Raw genomic sequence first — 20,216 nt, 5'->3', positions numbered from 1 at the left:
AGAATGTGCCCATTATTTCTATGACAAGTGTCTACAAGGAAAAGCGCAGGGTGCTGTGGACGTACATGATGCAGAGGGGAGAGGAGGACTCTGGCCTAGTCAGTCAGTCAGGAAAGTCTTCCCTAAGCACATGATACACGTGCAGACACCTAGAGGGTGTGTAGGAATTAGCCAAGCAAAGTGACTTAAGAGAGCAACATGTGTGTAGACCCTGAGACAGGAAGGAGTCTGGCACATTTGAAGAAGTGAAGTTATGTACTGATGAGCCATCAAAAGAGAAAAAGAGTGGTGTGAGGAGAGGGTTAAGAGATAGGAAGCAACCAGATCTCACAGGGCCTTCCAATGCCATGTTAAGGATTTGGCCCCGTATTTGGTCAAGTCTTTTTTTTGTTTCATATGGCAAAGACCAAATGCAAACTAGTTTAAGTGAAAAATTTTTGGTTCATATAGTTGGGAAGTCTGAAGTTAAAGCTTCAGGTATGGCTGGATCCAGAAGCTCAAATATCAAGACTTTCTTTTCAACTAATTAATTGTCTCTGCTTGTTTCTGCATTTCTTATTAGTTGGCCTAATTTTCTCCTGCACTGACAGATTCTGTCAATCTGGCAAGAAAACAGTCACCGATTTTTACCAGACCTATAGCTTTCCAACTACAATCTGAAAGGAAGAGAAAGTTACCCCTCCATCTCCATTTAGAAAAAAAAAAAATCAGGGAAATACTCTGATTGACCCAATCTGGGTCACATGCCTAGATATTGAACCAATCACTGTGTCTACCAGGATATGGTACAATGATTAGCCTAACCCGGGCCTTGTTCCTACTGCTGTAGCTAGAATGAGGGTGAAGGGTGAAGAAAAGAGAAAGGGAGGCATCATGACTGACAGCCCCAGGACAATATGAAATGGAAGAAGTTTCCCCCAAGGGAAAGTGATGCTGATTATAAAAGAGAATGGGAAAGATCGTGGGATATAAAAAACATTGACAAAACAATATCATACTTAGCAGAGAGCTATGAGAAACCACTGAAGGGTTGTATGCAAGTGAAAACAAGACAACGTTTATTTTTTAGAAGATCACGATGGCTCTTGTAAGACTGGAATGGAAGGGGAAAGAATGGAAGCAGAAAGGACTTCAGATGCTAGGCAAACTGAAACACCTCCAAACTACCTAAAAAGTACCTAGAAATGCTCACTGAACCATAGCAAAGATCTTTTTAAATGCACAGGAGAACCTGCAAGAAAGCGTGAGAAATCCTCATGGGGCAAAGACGAGTAGGACACTGAAAAACAAGCGAGTAGGTGAAACTGCAGGTCCCTTAGAAAGTTCTTCCAATTATAGGTAACCAAGAGGCTTACTTACTTTATTTATTTATTTATTTAGATAATCCTCACCCAAGGATATTTTTTCCATTGATGTTTTTGGAGAGAGTGGAAGGGACTGAGGAGGAGAGAGAGGAGGGAAGTAGGGAGGGAAGGAGGGAGGGAAACTTGATGTGAGAGAAACACATTGATTTGTTGCCTCCTGCATGTACCCCAACCAGGGTGGGGATTGAACCTGCAACCCAGGTACAGTGCCCTTGACGGGGAATTGAACCTGAGACCCTTCTGTGCGTGGGCCAACACTCTAATCACTGAGCAACACTGGCCAGGGCTGAGACTTACATTTTAACAAATGTGTGAAAAAGAGGAGAGGTCTTTGGCTTAAATGAAATGAATATTAGATCTGAGAACCTTTCCCCCCTGCCCATACCACAAATAAAGCTGGGCACTTCAATAAATGAGGAAATCATGGACCCCAAAAATGATGTGCCCGTCTCCATGGAGAGATGATAAGAAAGCACTTGTAACTAAACCTGGGCTCTGGGTGGGAAAATCCTCTCCTTTGAAACAATATAAACATGAGTCTTCTCATGGATTTGGTGATGAAATTCATTCCTCTTGTATGGTCCCGAAATCTTCAACTTGGCAAAGGGTTCCAGACTAGTCATACCCTAGGTGGGCCTGGGAGAAACCAACACAGAACTCTTCTGGAGACCCTCAATCTAGGATGCACCTGGAGAAAGGTCCACCGAGCAACGTTCACAGCCCAAGCGGAGGTTGCAGCCGTCTCTTCTCCCCTGTGATGACCACATAGGCCTTTAACTGGCCGCTGGGCACCGGGGCATTCCTGACCCTCCAAACTTGTCTCTGACCTCCCTGGTTTCTGGCCTCACGATCCCTCCTCCTGCCTGTGGCCAGAACTGAGCCAGCTACAGCTCTGACATCTGCATCCTTTCTCTGGCTTGGAACTTCTGCCTCCCTCTCCACTTGGTTTGGGGTTTCCTTTAGTTATGAGGTCCCCTGGCTGCCCCCACTGACAACTCTCCACCTCTTAGGCCCAGCCTGGCCTTGGGATTCTACGTCATGGCAGGACCCCACACACAGTTTGCCCTGACCCTGAATGCTAGATCGAGACGGGGGAACAGGGAAAAGGAAGAAGGGGATTGGGGCAAGCACTGGGTTGGTCTTCATGCCAATCTGTGGTATGGCGTGGTGGGGGCTTGGCCTAGTGGAGCCTGGCTCCTCCTGACACCAGAGCCCTTTTGCCTCTTGCTGATCAGGTCCAAGTGTGGCACCGGTTAGACCAGCCATGGGCAAACTACGGCCCACGGGCCGGATCCGGCCCGTTTGAAATGAATAAAACTAAAAAAAAAAAAAAAAGACCGTACCCTTTTATGTAATGATGTTTACTTTGAATTTATATTAGTTCACACAAACACTCCATCCATGCTTTTATTCCGGCCCTCCGGTCCAGTTTAAGAACCCATTGTGGCCCTCGAGTCAAAAAATTTCCCCACCCCTGGGCTAGACACTGGGCATGGGAAGCTTCCCCTGACTCTGTCCCCCCAACGGAGGAGCACAGTTTCTGGCCCTATTCCAGGAACCCGCATTCCTTCTTCCATCACAGCCTGTGTGGTGAGGCTGGCAACATGGAATGCTGGCCCCAAGTTCCGAGGTGAAAATCAGTGAACTGTCTGACTTAGCAAAACAGATCCAAAGAGCAGTCTTTGTGAGGAGAACCTACTAGCAGGCCAGGAGCACTAAGGGCGTTGGTTGGCAGCTCCACCCTGGCCTGCAGCAGGGGAGAGACCAGCCCGCTGCCTGCTTTCCTGGGACACAAAGGCAGGGCCTAGACAGCCAGCTCCAGGGCACGGTTCCCTACCTGTGCCCTGACAGGCTGGGAAAACCACCAAGTTAAGGCATCCTTCCCAGGCAGCCCTCGGGGTGGTGAGGCCTTGAGGAGGAACCCCGCGAGCTCACTCATGGAGATGTGTTTTGCTAAGAGCAGAGCTGAGAAAGGTTGGCTCAGGCCCTTGGTTGTGGCCTTGGAACCGCCATTCCCCAGCTTTCAGGCACACTGACCTCCACCCCAGTGCCTGTCCCAGGGCATTGCCACTGGTGCTGAGTTACCTTTGTTCTTGACTAGAGCGAGCCCTCCATTGTCATGCACTGGCTGACATGCGATCTGAGCTCAGTAAGTGGCTGCAAGTGCATTACAGACTCCGTTTCCTTGCTGCAGACAGAAGAGAGGAGACCCTATTTCCAAAGGGCTTTCCTGTGCCTACAATTGAGATGTGCAGACGCAGGGACCAGGGACAGGAGCTCGAAGTCTGGCTCCACCGCCGCTGTCTAGGACTTGCAGCAGGTTATTTGACCTCACTGCCCTTCCCATCCATGCAATGGGCATGTTACAAGGCTCATCTCATGAAGGGTGTTAGGAGGGTGAAGTGCAGTCACCTCTGCAAAGCACTGAGCACCGTGCCAGGCCAAGGGTGGACGCTCAGCAAACATCAGACTCTGAGTTTATTTAGAGTCTGTGTGTGTATTTGCTTCGTAATTCATGTCAGTCAGTCACTTAATAAGCACCGTGGATTGAGAGCCCGTGAAGACAAAGATGAACAGAACAGTCTTTATGCTGGAGGGGCTCACAGCCCAGGGGCATTTGCTTTATGTTAAAATAAGAGCCCCACAGACAAAAACGGTCACACATCTTACAATTTCCTTCCTATGAAATGCCCCGATCAGGCAAATTCACAGAGACAGAAAGTAGATCTATGGTTGCCAGGGGATGGAGGTAAGGGGAATGGGGAGTGACTGCTAATGGGTACCAGGTTTTTTAAAGGTTCTGTACACTTTACACGGGTGAATTTTTTGGTATGTGAGTTATAGCTAAATTTTTAAAAAGACTCTAGAGCAGGGGTGGGCAAACTTTTTGACTCGAGGGCCACAGTGGGTTCTTAAACTAGACCAGAGGGCCGGAACAAAAGCATGGATGGAGTGTTTGTGTGAACTAATATAAATTCAAAGTAAACATCATTACATAAAAGGGTACGGTCTTTTTTTTTTTTTTTTTTTTAGTTTTATTCATTTCAAACGGGCCGGATCCGGCCCGCGGGCCGTAGTTTGCCCACGGCTGCTCTAGAGTCTAACTGCCTATCACGTATAGCTCTGAGACCATAGGCAGGTTACACCTTCTCAGGGCCTCAGTTTCCACATCAATAAACTGGGGATGATAACAATCATCTCACGGAGCACTGTGGAAAGCGGCTCGCTCACTCACCATGCAGACTTGACCAGTGTGGTTTTAATGGGCAGCATCACAAAATAATTTTAAATTACCAAGCAGAGTCTGTTAAGAGTAAGATTCATTTAAAACTCATTCATAAACACACTGTTTAGGTTTTGTCATGTCACACTTCACATGACCTACAGAAAATATCCTGATGATTGGAACCTATACCACTTCAGGACTCTCAAAGGAAAGCATGTAAGGGCTGGACTTGACAATCTGGAAAATTTTCCTACAAAGTGTAATTTTTCAGCCCAGCCAGTGTGGCTCAGTGTGGTTGAGCGTCAATCCAGGAACAAGAGGTTACTGGTTCAATTCCTGATCAGGGCACATGCCCAGTTGCAGGCTCGACCCCCAGTGGTGGGGGTGCAAGAGGCAACTGATGGATGATGTTCTGTCTCATCGATCTTTCTCTCCTTTTCTCTCTCTAAAATCAATAAAAATATATTCAAAGTGTAATTTTTCAAAAGGAGAAAAGCATCTGGACTTCAAAAATAAGTCCATTCTTGAACCAACAGCAACTTGAATTAATATTTCAAAATATGTAATTTTCAACCGTATTTAACCATTTTTTTCTCCACATTCCCTGGAACAGCACCCGGCCCAAGGGAAGTCCTCATTGTTACCTTGAATTATCACACTGCAGGAAGGTCTCTGGCAAAGTTGTGGATAAATTGAATATGAATGAAATAAGTGCTGAAGAAACATGGAAGGGGAGGGACCGATGGTGGAAGGGAGTTACAGGTCAGAAGAGCATCTTCTTCCTCATTCATTGGTACATCACAATGACCAAGATGAAATCTGAGCAGTAATGATGAAAAGTGAGGACTGGACTTCCTACATTTTATCCGAGACCTGTCACTTATTACCACCGTGACCTTGAGCAAGTTACTTAAAGTCTCTGAACCTCTGCTTCTTCATCTAGAAAATGGGAATAAAATCATACTGTCGCTATGGCTGTATTAAATGAGTAAAGTATCCAATTAAAACAAAAATCCTGACAACCTAGTGCAGTGATGGCGAACCTTTTGAGCTTGGCGTGTCAGCATTTTGAAAAACCCTAACTTAACTTTGGTGCCGTGTCACATATAGAAATTTTTTGATATTTGCAACCATAGTAAAACAAAGACTTATATTTTTGATATTTATTTTAAATATTTAAATGCCATTTAACAAAGAAAAATCAACCAAAAAAATGAGTTCGCGTGTCACCTCTGACACGCGTGTCATAGATTCGCCATCACTGGCCTAGTGGAATGGGAGTCAGAGCTAGATTTAAATTACTTTAAGACAAGAAAGAAATGTGACTTTTTCTATACAAAGTGGCCTCTGCTTTGCCTCAGCAGAGCAGCTGGGGAGCAGCAGCACTCTGAAGCACAGGTGACAAGCTTTTAGGAAAACAGTCATTAGCCCACACCCACAACCCCTAGGTAGAGCTTTCACACTTGGTGAAAACCAAACCAAAGCGCTCGAGGTTCCCCGAGGATGAGCAGACAGACCTGAGACCTGCTCTTGCTGGCAGTGACTTCACTTCTTCGGTAGAATGACAAGCCAAGGTGTGGGGATGCTCCTGGCTCTGACAATGGGGGCCTAGAAGAGCTCGGGGCCGTCCAGAAGTCCACGCTGTGTGCCCTGCCCCTGTGAGGCCCAGGACCAGGGGTCCCTCGTGGCTTCCCTTCTGTGAATCTGCTCAATGCGGGGATGGGAGGAAGCTTCGGGGCTTAGAGGTTTTGCTGACTCTCTTCCCTGAAAGATAACTTCTTTCCGTATTCAAGCTAATCTGGTGAACCCTTCCCCAGCTACCACCAATTAGCTTTTGTAGTAATGGGAGATAAAATACGTCTTAACATTTAAATCAAGTTTTATTCGAAGTGACCTCCCATTTGCTGCTAGTATCCACCCGGACTCTCCTGGGTGCTTTCGCACCTTCCACCTCTAAAGCTGTGAGGGTCACAGGTAGGCTTTCACCAGCTGTGAAAGCTGGCCAGCTCCCTCATCCCCTGCAACATGAAGACAATCATACTTCATTTATGGGGGAGTTCACAGCGTTAGAAAACACTTGGCCATGCAACTAGATTTCATTCACTTTTTCCTAAAATTGTTTATTAAACTTTTACTTTGTGCAAGTCACAGGGCTAGATCCTGGATAAAGGTTGATGAAAAGGGCAATTCCTGCCTTCTAGGAATTCCCAGAGCTGTAGGGGGAATGGAAAAGAAACAGGCTATGAACATAGAGTGTGGGAAGGGCCATAAATAGGGTGCTATAGGGATACCTGAAAAAGTTCCCAAACCAGACATTGGAGGCTCAGAAAAAGCTTCTAGGAGAAGATGTTTAAGTTGAGACCTGAGGAGTGAGTAGGAGTGGGAACTTGGTAGAGGGAAGTTGGTAGAGGGAGGGATGCAGGGGGAGGGTGATGCAGGCAGGCGAAGAGCACGGACGAGGGCCTGGAGACAGGAGAGAACACAGGATTTCCAGAGAACTGCAGATGGGTCATGTGGCTGAAGCATGGACCAAAGGCAGAAAGAGAGGGAGAGGAGTTGCTGGGGTAGGTGGCAGGCAGGCTGCATGATCTTGTTGGCAGGTTGCATGACAAAGGCACCTGGACGTCAGCATTTCAAAGGACACGTAGCTGATGATGTGGAAAATGGAACAGGGGTGCAGAACGAAGGCCAGAGGCCCTGAGGAGGCCTCGGCTGTAACTCAGGTGAGATGCACGATGGCCGCTACAACTCCTGTCCAACCTCTTCTGCTTGGGTTTTGGAATGTGAAAAACACAAGGGGAGCGTCTCTTACACAGAGGATAAGGCCAATATCTGTCCAATGAGTCAACTAGAAATGCAGCAGAAAGCAGCAAGGATGAACTCGGGGTGGAGGAGGCAGAGGGACACAGCCCCATGCCTGCCTCCTCTCTCTGCAGCCAGCTCAGCCTTTGCTTTCGTTCTCTGAGGCAGGGCCCATCTCCTAGAAGCCTGGCCATTTTCTGGGTCCGAGGAACATTCCTGAACAGAAATCGGCTTCTCCTAAGTGAGAGCTGAGCATCAAGAGGGGGGAGAAAAGTGAAATTTCAGAGTTGGGCCCCAAACAATTCCAACCCAATTATCTCACTGCAGTGCTCACCACAGCCCACAGAAAACAGGCCTGACTCACAGACCACAGCAATGCTGAGGGGCAGGGAAGCGTGGCTGCTGCTGCTGGCCAGCCTCTCAGGGCTCCGTCTCCTGCTAGTCCTGGGGACACGTGTGTTGGGGTGTCTCTCTGGAAGCCACAAAGGGAGGGAAGACGGCTCTGACCCATGCCCACCCCCACTGCTCCAGGGCCCTCTTCCTCCCTTGAGCTTTTAGCTCCCAAACCTGTAGCCAAGTGGGGTCAGGGGAAGCAGCTGAATTATGACCAGGGACGAGGAGGAAATCTGTGAAGCCATTCCAGGGGCCACAGACCTGGGAGTGTCTGCAGCTGATTCAACAGATGGGGAGGCAGGGAAGGGTCATGGAAAGAGAGTGAAATTCAGGTCAAAATTCCACTTCTACCACATGGTAGCTGGGAACCTGGAGCAAATTACTTAATTCTATTGAGCTTCAGTTGCCTCAACTCCAAAGTGAGAATAATAACGCCTCGCTTGGAGGGTTACTCGAAAGCGTCTAGCCCAACACCTGAAACAGAATAGGTGTCTGGGAAATCTGGCTTTTAACTGCAGGTATTGCTCACACAACTCATAAGGCACTCAGCCTATACAGTCTATTGGCCGTGGACTTCATTCGCCTGGCTAGTCTTACAGGCAGCTGGAGGGCAGTAACTGTGTCATACATTCTCTTGTTCCCATGGCATCACACACTTAATGTGGGTCAGTACTTGTTTCCTGGCTGACTGATACAGCCAGATATCGAGATCTGGGGAAGGGTAGAGACAATAATGCTAAAACTAACAGAGTCTCTGGCACCCAAGGCACAGTTATCACCCCTTAATAAGTACAAAACGGGTATTTGCACACCTTTCTTCCACCCGGGAGAAGCAGCCAGTCTGTGGAAGAGGCAATACAAAGTATTGGTAAACCGTGTGGGGCTGAGCTGCACTGCCTGGGGGCGCGCCGCCACTCTCCAGTGGTGTGACCTTGGGCAAGAAACCGGACTCCATCTGTCAAACGGAACTATTCCAAGTACCTACCTCACAGAGGTACTGGGAGCGCTTAAAGAGTACATGGAAAGCCACATACTTGGAACAAAGCCTGGCATTTACTGTTCAGTAAGTACTCATCTTCATCTCATCATTGCCAAAGCTCAGCTGTGTTTGCTGGGCTGGACCCCATGTTAAATGGCAACACTGGACATCTCACCCCAGACAAAGACCCTGCCACCTGGAACAGGGACTCCACTCTGGGTGGCGGAGGGGTACAGAGCTGAACTGTGTTTCTGAAATAGCCCATCTGGAAACCATAAAATGCATTGCAAATGTTAGTGTTACAGTTTTTGTTTTTCCAATGCTTAAAGATCTAAAAACAATAGTACAATAAGCATAGTCCTAGTTCCCACTTACCTGATAACCTACCATGAATCAGATACTGTGCCCACTGCTTCTCACAGGTCCACTCACTTAAGGGTCTCAATGACACTATAGAGTTGGAGCTATTTTCACCCCCATTTTAAAGAGGAGGAGAAAGATATTCAAAGGTGACTCAAGGTCCTCAATGGGATTCCAACGCAGGTCTGTTGGCTCTCAAGCCTATGCTTTTAACCACTATAATACACCTGTGGATTGAGTGTTCTAAGATGAATAAGATGCCAGTGGGTTTAAGACATCCAGGCCAATGCCAGTAATCTTGCTCTCGGATTCTGAGAGTTCTGCTTCCATCCCCTCAACAGATACCCTGACATCTCGGCACCACCAGGCGTGCGGCAGTGCTTTGCTATGTAAGACCTCCTGAGAATCACCTTCCTCTCTCTCCTTCCAAGCTAACCACGCCACGCTGACTTGATTCACCTCGGAAGGATCCAGCCTACATCAACCCCGCTAAGATCAGTTTTGAGTGTATGGATTTTAAGCCTAGCACAGATAACTTTTTTTCTAATTAGGACATCCAAACAAAACAAAATACTCTCCTCCCTCTCAAAAACAAATCTGTTTTATTTCTGAAACAAAACAAGTATTTTATAACTGAGAAATAAAAGACATCAAGAAATAGCAGCTTATTTTGCTTTAATATCCCAAAATATTTGCGTGAATAGGACTATGTTGCAAAACAAGGCAGAAATCTGTAGACAAGTACGTCTCACTCTGAGGGAAGAACTGATTGGAGAGAAGGCACCAGGAATTGTGTTTTGCTGGACTCCATGTAAACAATAAAGGGGGGAAAGGTTCACCAAGGAGAAGAAAGTTGCACTGTCATTTCACTGGCACATCCTAAGGATGAAAAGTGGCCTCATTAGCTAATGCTGAGACGTACTGCTCAACCTCCACCTCGCATTGTAGTGTAAACAGAACTTGGTGCTAAGGAGGCAAATACCCACACAGCAGCAGTGAGAAGGGGCATGAAAAGGACTGACATTGCCCTAGCCAGTTTGGCTCAGTGGGTAGAGCGTTGGCCTTCGGACTGAAGGGTCCCCGGTTCGATTCCAGCCAAGGGCACATGCCCGGGTTGCGGGCTTAATCCCCAGTGTGGGCCATGCAGGAGGCAGCCCATCAATGATTTCTCTCATCATTGATGTTTCTATCTCTCTCTCCCTCTCCCTTCCTCTCTGAAATCAATAAAAATATCAAAAAAGAAAAGGACTGACATTAACATAAGCCCTGGGTCCTTTCTGCCCCTTTCCCACATGGCTCCTACCATGCATCTCGATTGGCAGTGCTTTGCAAACGTACCCTTCATCAGAAACTGGTTAGTGGAAAAACCAAATCCTAAAAAGCCTGGGTGAACACACGTTATTTCTATCCATTCTCTTCAATCAGATGCGTTGGAGGGTCCTGGGGTGGAGAGACGTACTGCATCCGCCTGTCTTCTTAGGTGATGACGGTAGGTGCGGTGCGCCCCGTCCTTTCCTGGAGCTGGGAGACCTTCAGAGCAATGGAAACCAGGGGGCCCAGCATGACCTGAGGGAGACACAAAAAGAAGAGCCTTTTCCATCACTTTCTCTAGACACAGACCCCTCGCTCCAGCCCTAACTTTGCCTTTGAGCCCCCGGCCTACCTGTCCGACTGCCTGTGTCCCAAAGGCTCCTTGACCTCTACCAGTTTAGAGACAGACCCGTTCTTCCCCCACCAGCATTCTCTGCTGCAGTGGATCGACACTACAATCTATCACACAAAGCAAAGGGACAACTAAGAGTCATTCTTGACCTTTCTTCTCCCACAAACCTTTTTCATTCTCTCAGTAAGCATTAAGTTTGTGGGGTTTTTTCCTTCTAAACATCTCTCAACAGCACCCATTTCTCTCCATCCCAGCGCCAAAACTCTTGCTAAATCAATGTTCTCTCTCTTACCTGGAATAATGGTGCTTCCAGATCCACTTCTGCATCCTCCAATCTGTTTCCCACCCTGAACCCAAAGAGGTCTTTTCAAAATGCAACTACACCCCCTCTCATCCTCCTCTCACTTTAAAAAATTCTCCTGTTGCTTAAGTAAATATTTAATATAAAAAATAAAAACTACTTATCTAGTTGAACAGCCCTTTTTACAGATGAGGAAAAAGATATCCAAAGAGGCAATCTGACCAGGTCACTCCAGGGCGGAGCCAAGGGAAGCACATTTTCTACTGTCCACTGTTGCTTTTCCTCATTGAATCCACCAGCTCATTCTACCTAGGTGAGAACTAGAGAACCAACTCCATATGCTGACCACACCACTTGCCACTTGCCACTTCTCCTTGGGGCTCCCACAGTCCCAACCAAGTACTGGGGCTGAGGCCCAGCAGCTCCGGAGTGAGGGGAGGCAGCTCCCCAGCCGGAATGGTGGCACACCGGGCACTGTGGGCACCCTGCACCTTCGGTGCCCTCCCATCTCCTCTCGGCTATGGTCCAGAAGAAATCTATCTTTCACTCATTCTTTGTCCGGCATTAGGACAAAGAAACACAATTCCTTCCTCTTTTCCTCTTTCTCTATTATTCTGTGGGTCTACAATGCAGACAGCAATGCCTTTCGTTTAAGTTTTAGGGATGCCTGCAACACAACAGAGATCTGGCGATGACTGAGCTGGAGCCTGGGAAGAGTGTAGAGAGAAGTATCCTCCCACCGCCCTCTTTTTGTAATAAAAACAACTACAGGGGCCACTCAAAAGCTAATCCTATGTGCCGGGCTCAGTGTTCAGAATTTTGCATCCATTGTTTCGTTAAATCCCTATAAGAACTCCATGAAGTAGGCAGTATTCTGGCATTTCACAGACAAGGAAACCAGGCTCAGAACACTGACACGACTTACCCAGGGACAGGCAGCTAAGTGGCAGACACTGAATGAAAAGCACTATCTCTCGCCCTAACCGGATTGGCTCAGTGGATAGAGCGTCGGCCTGCGGACTGAAGGGTCCCAGGTTCGATTCCGGTCAGGGGCATGTGCCTTGGTTGCGGGCACATCCCCAGTAGGGGGTGTGCGGGAGGCAGCTGATCGATGTTTCTCTCTCATCAATGTTTCTAGCTCTCTACCCCTCTCCCTTCCTCTCTGTAAAAAATCAATAAAATATATTAAAAAGAAAAGCACGATCTAACTCCGAAACGTATGCTCAAAACCACGGTGCCAGGGATTTTCAAGTGAGTTTCAGAGAATTTTAATTAGGTGTTAGAAGAAAAATAAGCTTTGTGGAAAAATAAGCACGGTGAATGCTATTTAAACAGGTGTCTCTTCTCAGAGTATTTCAATGCAGTGTGTTGTGAATTGCCAAGAAGGGGCTAACGCACAGCACGTCCTAAACATTTTTCCGCTCTGGAGTTCTGGTTGGGGAGCATCCGCCAAGACAAGGACTGCACCTGGGAACACTACCCCTGTGTCACTGCTTCCCCTAGGCTCCCCCACTGGGCCGTCTGGCCTCTAAGGTCTCTGGTCTGTCCCTGGCTCCCAGGGCCCTCCGACACTCTGACATACTTCTTGGAGACTCCTGGCCTTTATGGTTGTTGGTGGTGGTGTGTTTTTTACACATATTTTTTATTGGTTTTTGAGAGGAAGGGAGAAGAGGGGAGAAAGATATGAAAACTCATGGACGGCTACCTCCAGCATGCCCCTACTGGGAACTAAGCCCACAACACAGGCATGTGCCCTGACCGGAATTTGAACCCTGACCTTCATAGGTCAACATTGGCTCAACCACTGAGCCACGCTGGCCAGGCTCTGGAGACTCTTTGGATGGGACTGGGAACTGAAGCAACCAGACTATAAGTCCACAGACTTTTTCATAAAGACATTTCTTGCGTGTCATGAAACTCTCTCGCTCACCAGCAAATCTAGAACCAGTGTGTGTTCTGCAGGGCAGGCAATCGGACCAGGAAAAGTGGCAAATGACCAGCTGAGGGGCCAATTCAAAGATTAGCTGTCCCAGATCTGCCACTTTCCAGGCGTGCGAACCTAATAATTGTTGCTTAACCTTCCTGTGCCTCAGTTTCCTTATCTGCAGTAGGGATAATAACAGAGTCTACCTCATTTGAGAATGAAATGAGTATACCCGTGTAATGGGTTTAGAACAGAGCTTGGCAAATAGCAAATGCTCAGATAATTGTCAGCTGTCACTGTTGTGATGACAAACCAAAGGAGACATGTAGAAAAGTGAGAGCACCTATTTGACAATGGAGCCACTATCATTCCTTCCAACAGAGAGAACTAGTCAGGGTCCAGGTCTTGGGCATTACCTGGGGGTCCTGGTGGATCTTGGCGATGTCCTTCTCATAGCTGTCGATATACAGTCGAATGGTGGCCCCTGCGCTCCCAGTGCCACTCAGTCGAAAGATGATGCGAGAACCATCTGCAAAAATGAGCCGCAAGCCCTGGAAAAGATAAGCACAGATTTTCCACCCCATATGCGGAAGGGAGATTGAAGGCTAGCAAATTACAAGGCGTGCATTTGGAGATCTAACCTCATTGGTATTTGATCAATCAGAGGATTAGATCCTTGATCAATGGCAGCAGCTGAGCCCTCAGTCAACCCGTCACTGCATTCAAGCAATGGAGGCTGAGCTCATGGGGGAGAAGCATTTGCAAGGTCGGGCAGGAGACCTGATGCCAGGGAGGCTGGGTAATGCCAGGCCCATCTTCCATCCCTGCTCCACTGTGATTTATGAACTAACCATTCCAGTTTGAAGCTTAATAAAGCAAATAAATAAATAAGCCACCAGATGTAGAAAGTCAACCCCCAGACCGGGGGGAAACATGGACAGAATGAACTGAAACCTGAGCAGATGTTTCAGGCAGACCAGAGGAAGAACTCTTTGCAAAACACTGATGGAAAGCCTCCAAAAGAGAACAGGAGGCCACAGGCCCCACAAGGCAGAGACAGGCTACTCCCCACCCATCAAGCAGGATCCAGCGGCCAGTCTCCCACCGATGTCTGAGGGCTAAAAGCGGTCCATGTGGGTGCAATGCCAAGCCCAGCCCCCTCTCTCTCTGCTGCCCTCGCCTTTCCCTCCCTGGACACATCTCTCATCCTCAATAATCTTCTTGCTTCGAAGGAAAAGGCTGGGGACTCCTGGGTAGATATGGCACAGCCTGAGGTAAGAAGACTGGGCAGGACAGTTATCTGAAGATGCTTCAGTCTTTATGAATTTTTCCATAAACAGGAGAGGTTTGTATAAAGCCAAAGTCTGGCCAGAAGGCAAGACACCACGCCACACCTGCTGGTCATCACCAAACCCCATCCAGTGTTTGCCATTCAGCAGTGGAGACAGCAGATGAAATACAGAGGACAGGCCCAGGTTGGTCATCGTGACAAGATGTAGTTCATCCCCATTCACCAGGGCTTGCTTTCTAGAAACACACCAGGATCCGTCTCCTTCTTCCACAGCTTCAACGTGAAGTTTCTAAATTCTTTGCATTTGATTGCAGATGCTACATCTACTTCAGATTTTCCCTCCTACCTGGTCTTCCATCTAAATACTCAGATTTTCTTACAGAATGTGGAGCTGCTAACTTCCTCCTCAGAGTAGAGAGCAGGGCCGGGGTTCATGGGACACCCCTCCTGCCCTCTTCCGCTCCCCTCCTCCCTCCTTGCAGCTGCTGGATGCCACGCAGGGTTGGGGGTGGTTTTTCCCTCTCTGAAGGCTCTGCTACAAACACGTCTGCTCTCTTCTACTCTTCCACCCCTGGGCCCCACCCTCCCCTTTTGTAACCACCCCCTTCTCCACTCCAGGCCTCTCTTATTCTAATTATCTCAGACATAATTTACAATCGCCTGTACTAGACCCAAAGTTCTCACAGATGGTGAAAAGGCATATGGAAGAAAAGCTGCTGGGTTAGAATTTTGAGAAAGGGAGACCCCAGGCACTTTGTTATCTGTTTCTAAATTATGAGAGATGCGCTCATTCTGTTTCGGCAGAGGAACCAGAAGAGAGAGGACCGTGGGCCCTGAGTGTTTGTGAGAAGCCTGGAGAAGGGCTGACCCAGCCTGCAGCCTTGGTCCCTGGTACCCAAAGCGGGAAACCCTAACAGCACTATCTCCATCCAGACACGGCCCAGGTGGCAGGCGTGAGGTTAGGGTTGGCTGTGAGTCACGTGCTGCAGATAATAACAGTGAATGTTTCTGTGAATGGCTTATCTCTTTCTCTTCTTTCTTAGAAACTGGAATATATCAGTCTATAATAATGACTCTCACGCCGGCTCTCTGCTATAATCTTTTGAAGGAAACGAGGAGGGTTGATTCCTAAGGCTGCAGTTCTTTGTTGTTGGTTTTTTAGATCCTGGAGCTCCTCTCTGCACACACACTCAACACAACATCTTGCATGTGATTCTAGAGCAGTGTTTCTCAACCTTCTTAATGCTGCGACCCTTTAATACAGTTCTTCATGTTGTGGTGATCCCCAACCACAAAATTATTTTCGTTGCTACTTCATAACTGTAATTTTGCTACTGTTATGAATCGTAATGTAAATATCTGATATGCAGGATGTATTTTCATTGTTACAAATTGAACATAATTAAAGCATAGTGATTAATCACAAAAATAATATGTAATTATATATTCAATATGTGTTTTCCGATGGTCTTAGGCGACCCCTGTGAAAGGGTCATTCGACCCCCAAAGGGGTCGTGACCCACAGGCTGAGAACCGCTGTTCTAGAGGTACAAAACCCCCCCTGGAGTCTAGGCTAAGCACTGCAGGATGAGGGCCGAGGGGAGTGCAAACAACCTGGGCGAAACCACTTCCCCTATGAGAACATGTGCACACCGTGTGATGCAGCCAAAAACCAGCTGAGAAGAGCTACCCTAGATAACAGGGCAGCAAGAGAGAAATGACCATAAGGCCTTTTCCTGTTTTTCCCTTGAGATTTCAGAGATGGCGTTCTAAGGCTTCTCTCCCACATCCACACAAGTCTGTTCCTACCTGATTTCTCGAAATGCTTCCGTCCACTGGATCACTGTATTCAAAGTTATCGACCTTCTCCACAGTGTAAACTTTGTCACCCACTGGGAACTGCTTCCCCACGAAGGAGCGATCAGATATCAGGGCCTCCAGGTCTTTCATCATTTTGTTGGCGCCCTCGGCCTCCACCTCCTCGTAATCGTACCTGGAAGAAGAAGTCACAAAGCTGAGACCCGCGGGCTGCCTCCAGATCCCACCAACGTACATCGGCACTTTCTTCATCATGTGTTTGGCCCTCTCCCAAACCACCTAACTTCAGAAGAAGCTGGCAAAAAGATGAGCCTGTCAGTCCCCGGGGATGGAGCAGGCCAGGGATGAAAGGAAGGGATCGGAGGATTTCAGGGAAGGGTTAGGAGCTTTTCCACAGAAGAAAGCTCGAAGGAGCTTCAAAGGCTTTTGAGAGATACTATCTAACGTGTAACCATCACATCCTGAGGAGGTAGAATTAAAAGCCCTGTTATCTCTCGGGAACTCTGCACAAAGGAGCACGTGACTCAGGCAGCTTCTCTTCCAGACGCTTGGCGCTTCTGTGGGATCAGTGCTGGCAGTGCTCCCAGGCTGGGACCGGCCCGAGGCTGCTGAGATTTTGGCGAAGGAGAGTTCCAGTCTCCACAGGAGCTTCCTAAAGTAGGGCCAAGTTTTCACTGACCAGATGAAGGAGCCAAACCCCAACTCTTTCCATCTGAAACGCCTCCGTCCTTTCAGGGAGAGATGATTTTAATCCATACTGCTTTGGGTTCACCCTGACCGAGGTGACCTGGAGACGATGCAAAAGGACCAAGAAATCCCTGGCTGGGTGGCTCAGTTGGTTAGATCGTTGCCCCATGCACCAAAAGGTTGAGGGTTCGATTCCCGGTCAGGGCACATACCGAGGTTGTGGGTTCCATCCCCAGTCTGGGCGCATATGGGAAGGCAGCCAATTGATGTTTCTCTCTCATATCTACTCTCTCTCTCTCTCTCTCTCTCTCTCTCTCTCTCTCATCAATAGGCATGTCCTTGGGTGAGGATTAAGAAATAAATTTTTAAAATTAAATTAAAATTTTTTAAAAAGAACCAAGAAAAAGAAGTGCATCAGGAATGAAATCCTATGACTACTGTTTTTCCTCCGAGAACTATTCTGACTTCTTTCTCAGGAGGATGCTTTTCTTGATCTAGTGGCACACACCCTCTTGAGAGAGTTATTTTGCAGAGGCTCACGATAGCAGAGTCTATATTTATTTGCAATAGTGAAACAAATATGATATGCGCAAGGTGACACCTCTGAGACATGAGAAATACCAGGGAATGGAGGACAACCTATTCTGGCTCCAGGATTCTATGAATCAAGGACAGCAGTCGCCTTCATCTTGGAGTCAGCTCTTTCCCCCAGTTAAAATGATAAACAGCCAGAAATTACAACCAGGTGTTTGTGCTTTACATCTGTGACCTTTGGGTGTTCAGGGGAAATGTTCTATAAATCCTAGGCACAGAGTGGTATAATGGAAAGAATGTGGGCTTTGGAATCAGACAGAACAAACTATGAATCCAGCCTCTGTTGGTTACTAACTGTGGGGCTATGGGCAAGTTGCTTCATCTCTCAGAATCTCAGCTGCCTTATTAATAACTGTTCTGTGGCTGACATGAAGCAATGTGTGCAAACGTGCCTAGCACTTTTGTTCTACAAAAGTGGACTACAACGGCCCTAACTGGTTTGGCTCAACGAATAGAGCATCAGCCTGAGGATCAAAGGGTCCCGGGTTCAATTCCCGTCAAAGGCATGTACCTTGTTTACAGGCTCCTCACTGGCCCAGGCCCTGGTCAGGGCTACTGCAGGAGGCAACCAATCAATGTGTTTCTCTCACATCGATATTTCTCTCTGTCTTTCCCTCTATCTTCCACTCTCCCTAAAAATCTATGGGAACATATCCTCGGGTGAGGATTAACAACAACAAAAAAAGTGGACTACAACAGAGTCTTAACTAACAATCAGTGCAGGTTCTAAGAACTTTATTTGCAACATTTATTGCAATACTTGGTTAGCAGTTATTTGACATTAACAAAAATATGTTAAAATAGTTTTTAGATGGAGACTTTAACTCAGTCAAGAGGGACCCTTTCTCTAAACAAGCCTTCCTAACATTATTCCACCTTGGCTACTGTTTGCTTGTTAACTCATTCATTTGTCTATTCAAAGCATACTTACAAGTGTCAACTATGAGCTAGGTGTTTGATGATACCATGGAGCATGACAACAGACGGGGTCCTGCTTTTGTGATACTCTATGCTCTAGAGAGTTCATGACGACTGTTCCGAATTACCAGGTTTTTCTGGTCCTTAGAGAATGGAGATCCTTGCCTTCCCAGGCTACCGTGTGGCAGTCATTACTTATACCTCCCACAAAAGAGTAACTTGGAGGAAGAAGAGAACATTGAACTTGTCCAAAGTTGATGAAAGAATTCTGATGAAGGAGGCCAAGTTGCTAAAGGTTGAATTCTTTTTTTATTATCCAGAGATCACAGACTCTCATATCTGTGATATATTTTTTCAATTCTCTAATTTAACTCGCCTATTTTATAGAAAAGGCAAACAGCTCCAGAGAAATTACAACTGTTTTTCACAGATTAATAATTTACCTAATATCGTTTTTTCCTCATATTTCCTTTCCTTAGAGGTCCAGGAGAAATTTTGTTAAATCTTCACACATATTGGGGAAAGGAAAATTGAAACTAATGAAAAGCACTACTGTAATAATAATAAGTGAATGTTTTTAAAAATAGAAGTATGCTCGTTACAGAAGAATTGCTAAGTATTTTAAATATTTTGTTCACTGTTGAATCCCTAGTGGCCTGGTGAAAAGTAGGTACACAATCAATATTTGTTGAATCAATGAATGAAGTATTGACAAGTACACAGCCTTTGGCGACCTATTTTAATGAGTCAGAAAAGTTAATTTGGACTAAGCATAGTCATTTCCATAATTTCAGAAGAAAGTTTCCGTACTTTCAGTGCCCCAGAGTTTATAAAACACTTTCAGATTCATATTTCATCTAATTCACTCAATAGCTGGACTGTTATTTCCATTCCCACGAATGAGAAAACTGAGAACAGAGAGAGGTTAAATGACTTCCCAATCTATTAAGGGGCAGAAATAAAATGTGAATCCATTTTTCTGAATCTAAATCCAACACTGTTATCATGTCCACTTGAGAGGTACATTTAAAAGGCTTTAAAAACATTTATTCTTTTGAATAATGTTAACTAAATCTTGTAAGCCTCGTTCTTTATGGATAACATAAAGGCTGACTTCATCTTGACCTGACTGAATTATTTTTAAAATCCCCAGTTGGTAGAGGCTGGATGAACTAGAGTTTTATTATCGGTTAAGACAGGAAAGAATCTGTATGCAGGAGAATTCTCTCTGCCCACTTCCCCACCCTACCTCACCCCCCAGCCAGGCTGTGGCTTACCTGGTGAAGAAATTCCGGCCATACTTCTGCCAGTGATCTTTGAGAATGTCCTCCACACTCTGTTTGCGGGTGGCTAGAATGGAGAGCCAGGCAAGGACAGCCCAGAGACCATCTTTCTCACGAATGTGGTCAGAACCTGGTCGGGGGAGAGCAAACAGCTGTGAGAAACATGATTTCTCCAAAATACTTGGCAATAAACTCAACAGTAAACATGTAGATCCAGCCAAAGAGAAATTAAAACTTCACTGAAAAACTTGGGTACACGGAAGGAATCACATACTAAATAAAGCAACATAATATTGAAAAGAAGTTGATGCCTCCCAAAGTAATTTTAAAAATTTTAGGCAAATGTCAATAAAAAGGTCAGTGGAATAATCTGGTGAAATTTGATATAGTAATGATAAAGTGTTAATGTGAGTGGTGAAAAAAATAAATCTTAAATAAAAAAACAGCAGAGAATAAAACCATTAAAATTTTTCCATAATTAAAATAATTTGATAGTTTAATGGAACAAAATGAAGCACCTAGGAAGAGGTCTAAATCTGTATGAGATTTGAATATATCAGAAAGGTACCTCTTCAGGGCTGTAGGAGAAAAATGGATTATTTTTTAAGTAGTA

At 46.4% G+C, this 20,216-nt stretch overlaps 1 protein-coding gene across 4 annotated transcripts in view; it reads right to left on the bottom strand.

Moving 5' to 3' along the window:
• Positions 1–9,778: 9,778 nt before the first annotated feature.
• PGM1 (phosphoglucomutase 1) overlaps positions 9,779–20,216 on the bottom strand; it is a 55,001-nt gene continuing 44,563 nt past the window's right edge. The window contains exons 8-12 of one of the 4 annotated variants that reach the window (XR_002829536.1): positions 19,598–19,733; positions 16,113–16,296; positions 13,431–13,563; positions 10,463–10,693; positions 9,779–10,003 (exon numbers count right to left, since the gene is read on the bottom strand). Coding sequence is in view for 2 of the 4 variants with exons in the window: in XM_023754670.1 (XP_023610438.1) it covers positions 10,542–10,693; positions 13,431–13,563; positions 16,113–16,296; positions 19,598–19,733 (605 nt within the window). In the remaining 2 variants the exon portion in view is untranslated. Of the gene's footprint in view, positions 10,694–13,428; positions 13,564–16,112; positions 16,297–19,597; positions 19,734–20,216 lie in introns of all 4 variants that reach the window. The other 3 variants (XR_002829537.1, XM_023754670.1, XM_006089774.3) reach the window with 3 other exon arrangements.

The sequence above is a fragment of the Myotis lucifugus genome, unplaced genomic scaffold, assembly GCF_000147115.1.
Source record: "Myotis lucifugus unplaced genomic scaffold, Myoluc2.0 scaffold_63, whole genome shotgun sequence".
In the NCBI taxonomy this organism is placed as follows: Eukaryota; Metazoa; Chordata; class Mammalia; order Chiroptera; family Vespertilionidae; genus Myotis; species Myotis lucifugus.
This window is presented reverse-complemented; position numbering and strand designations above follow the sequence as displayed.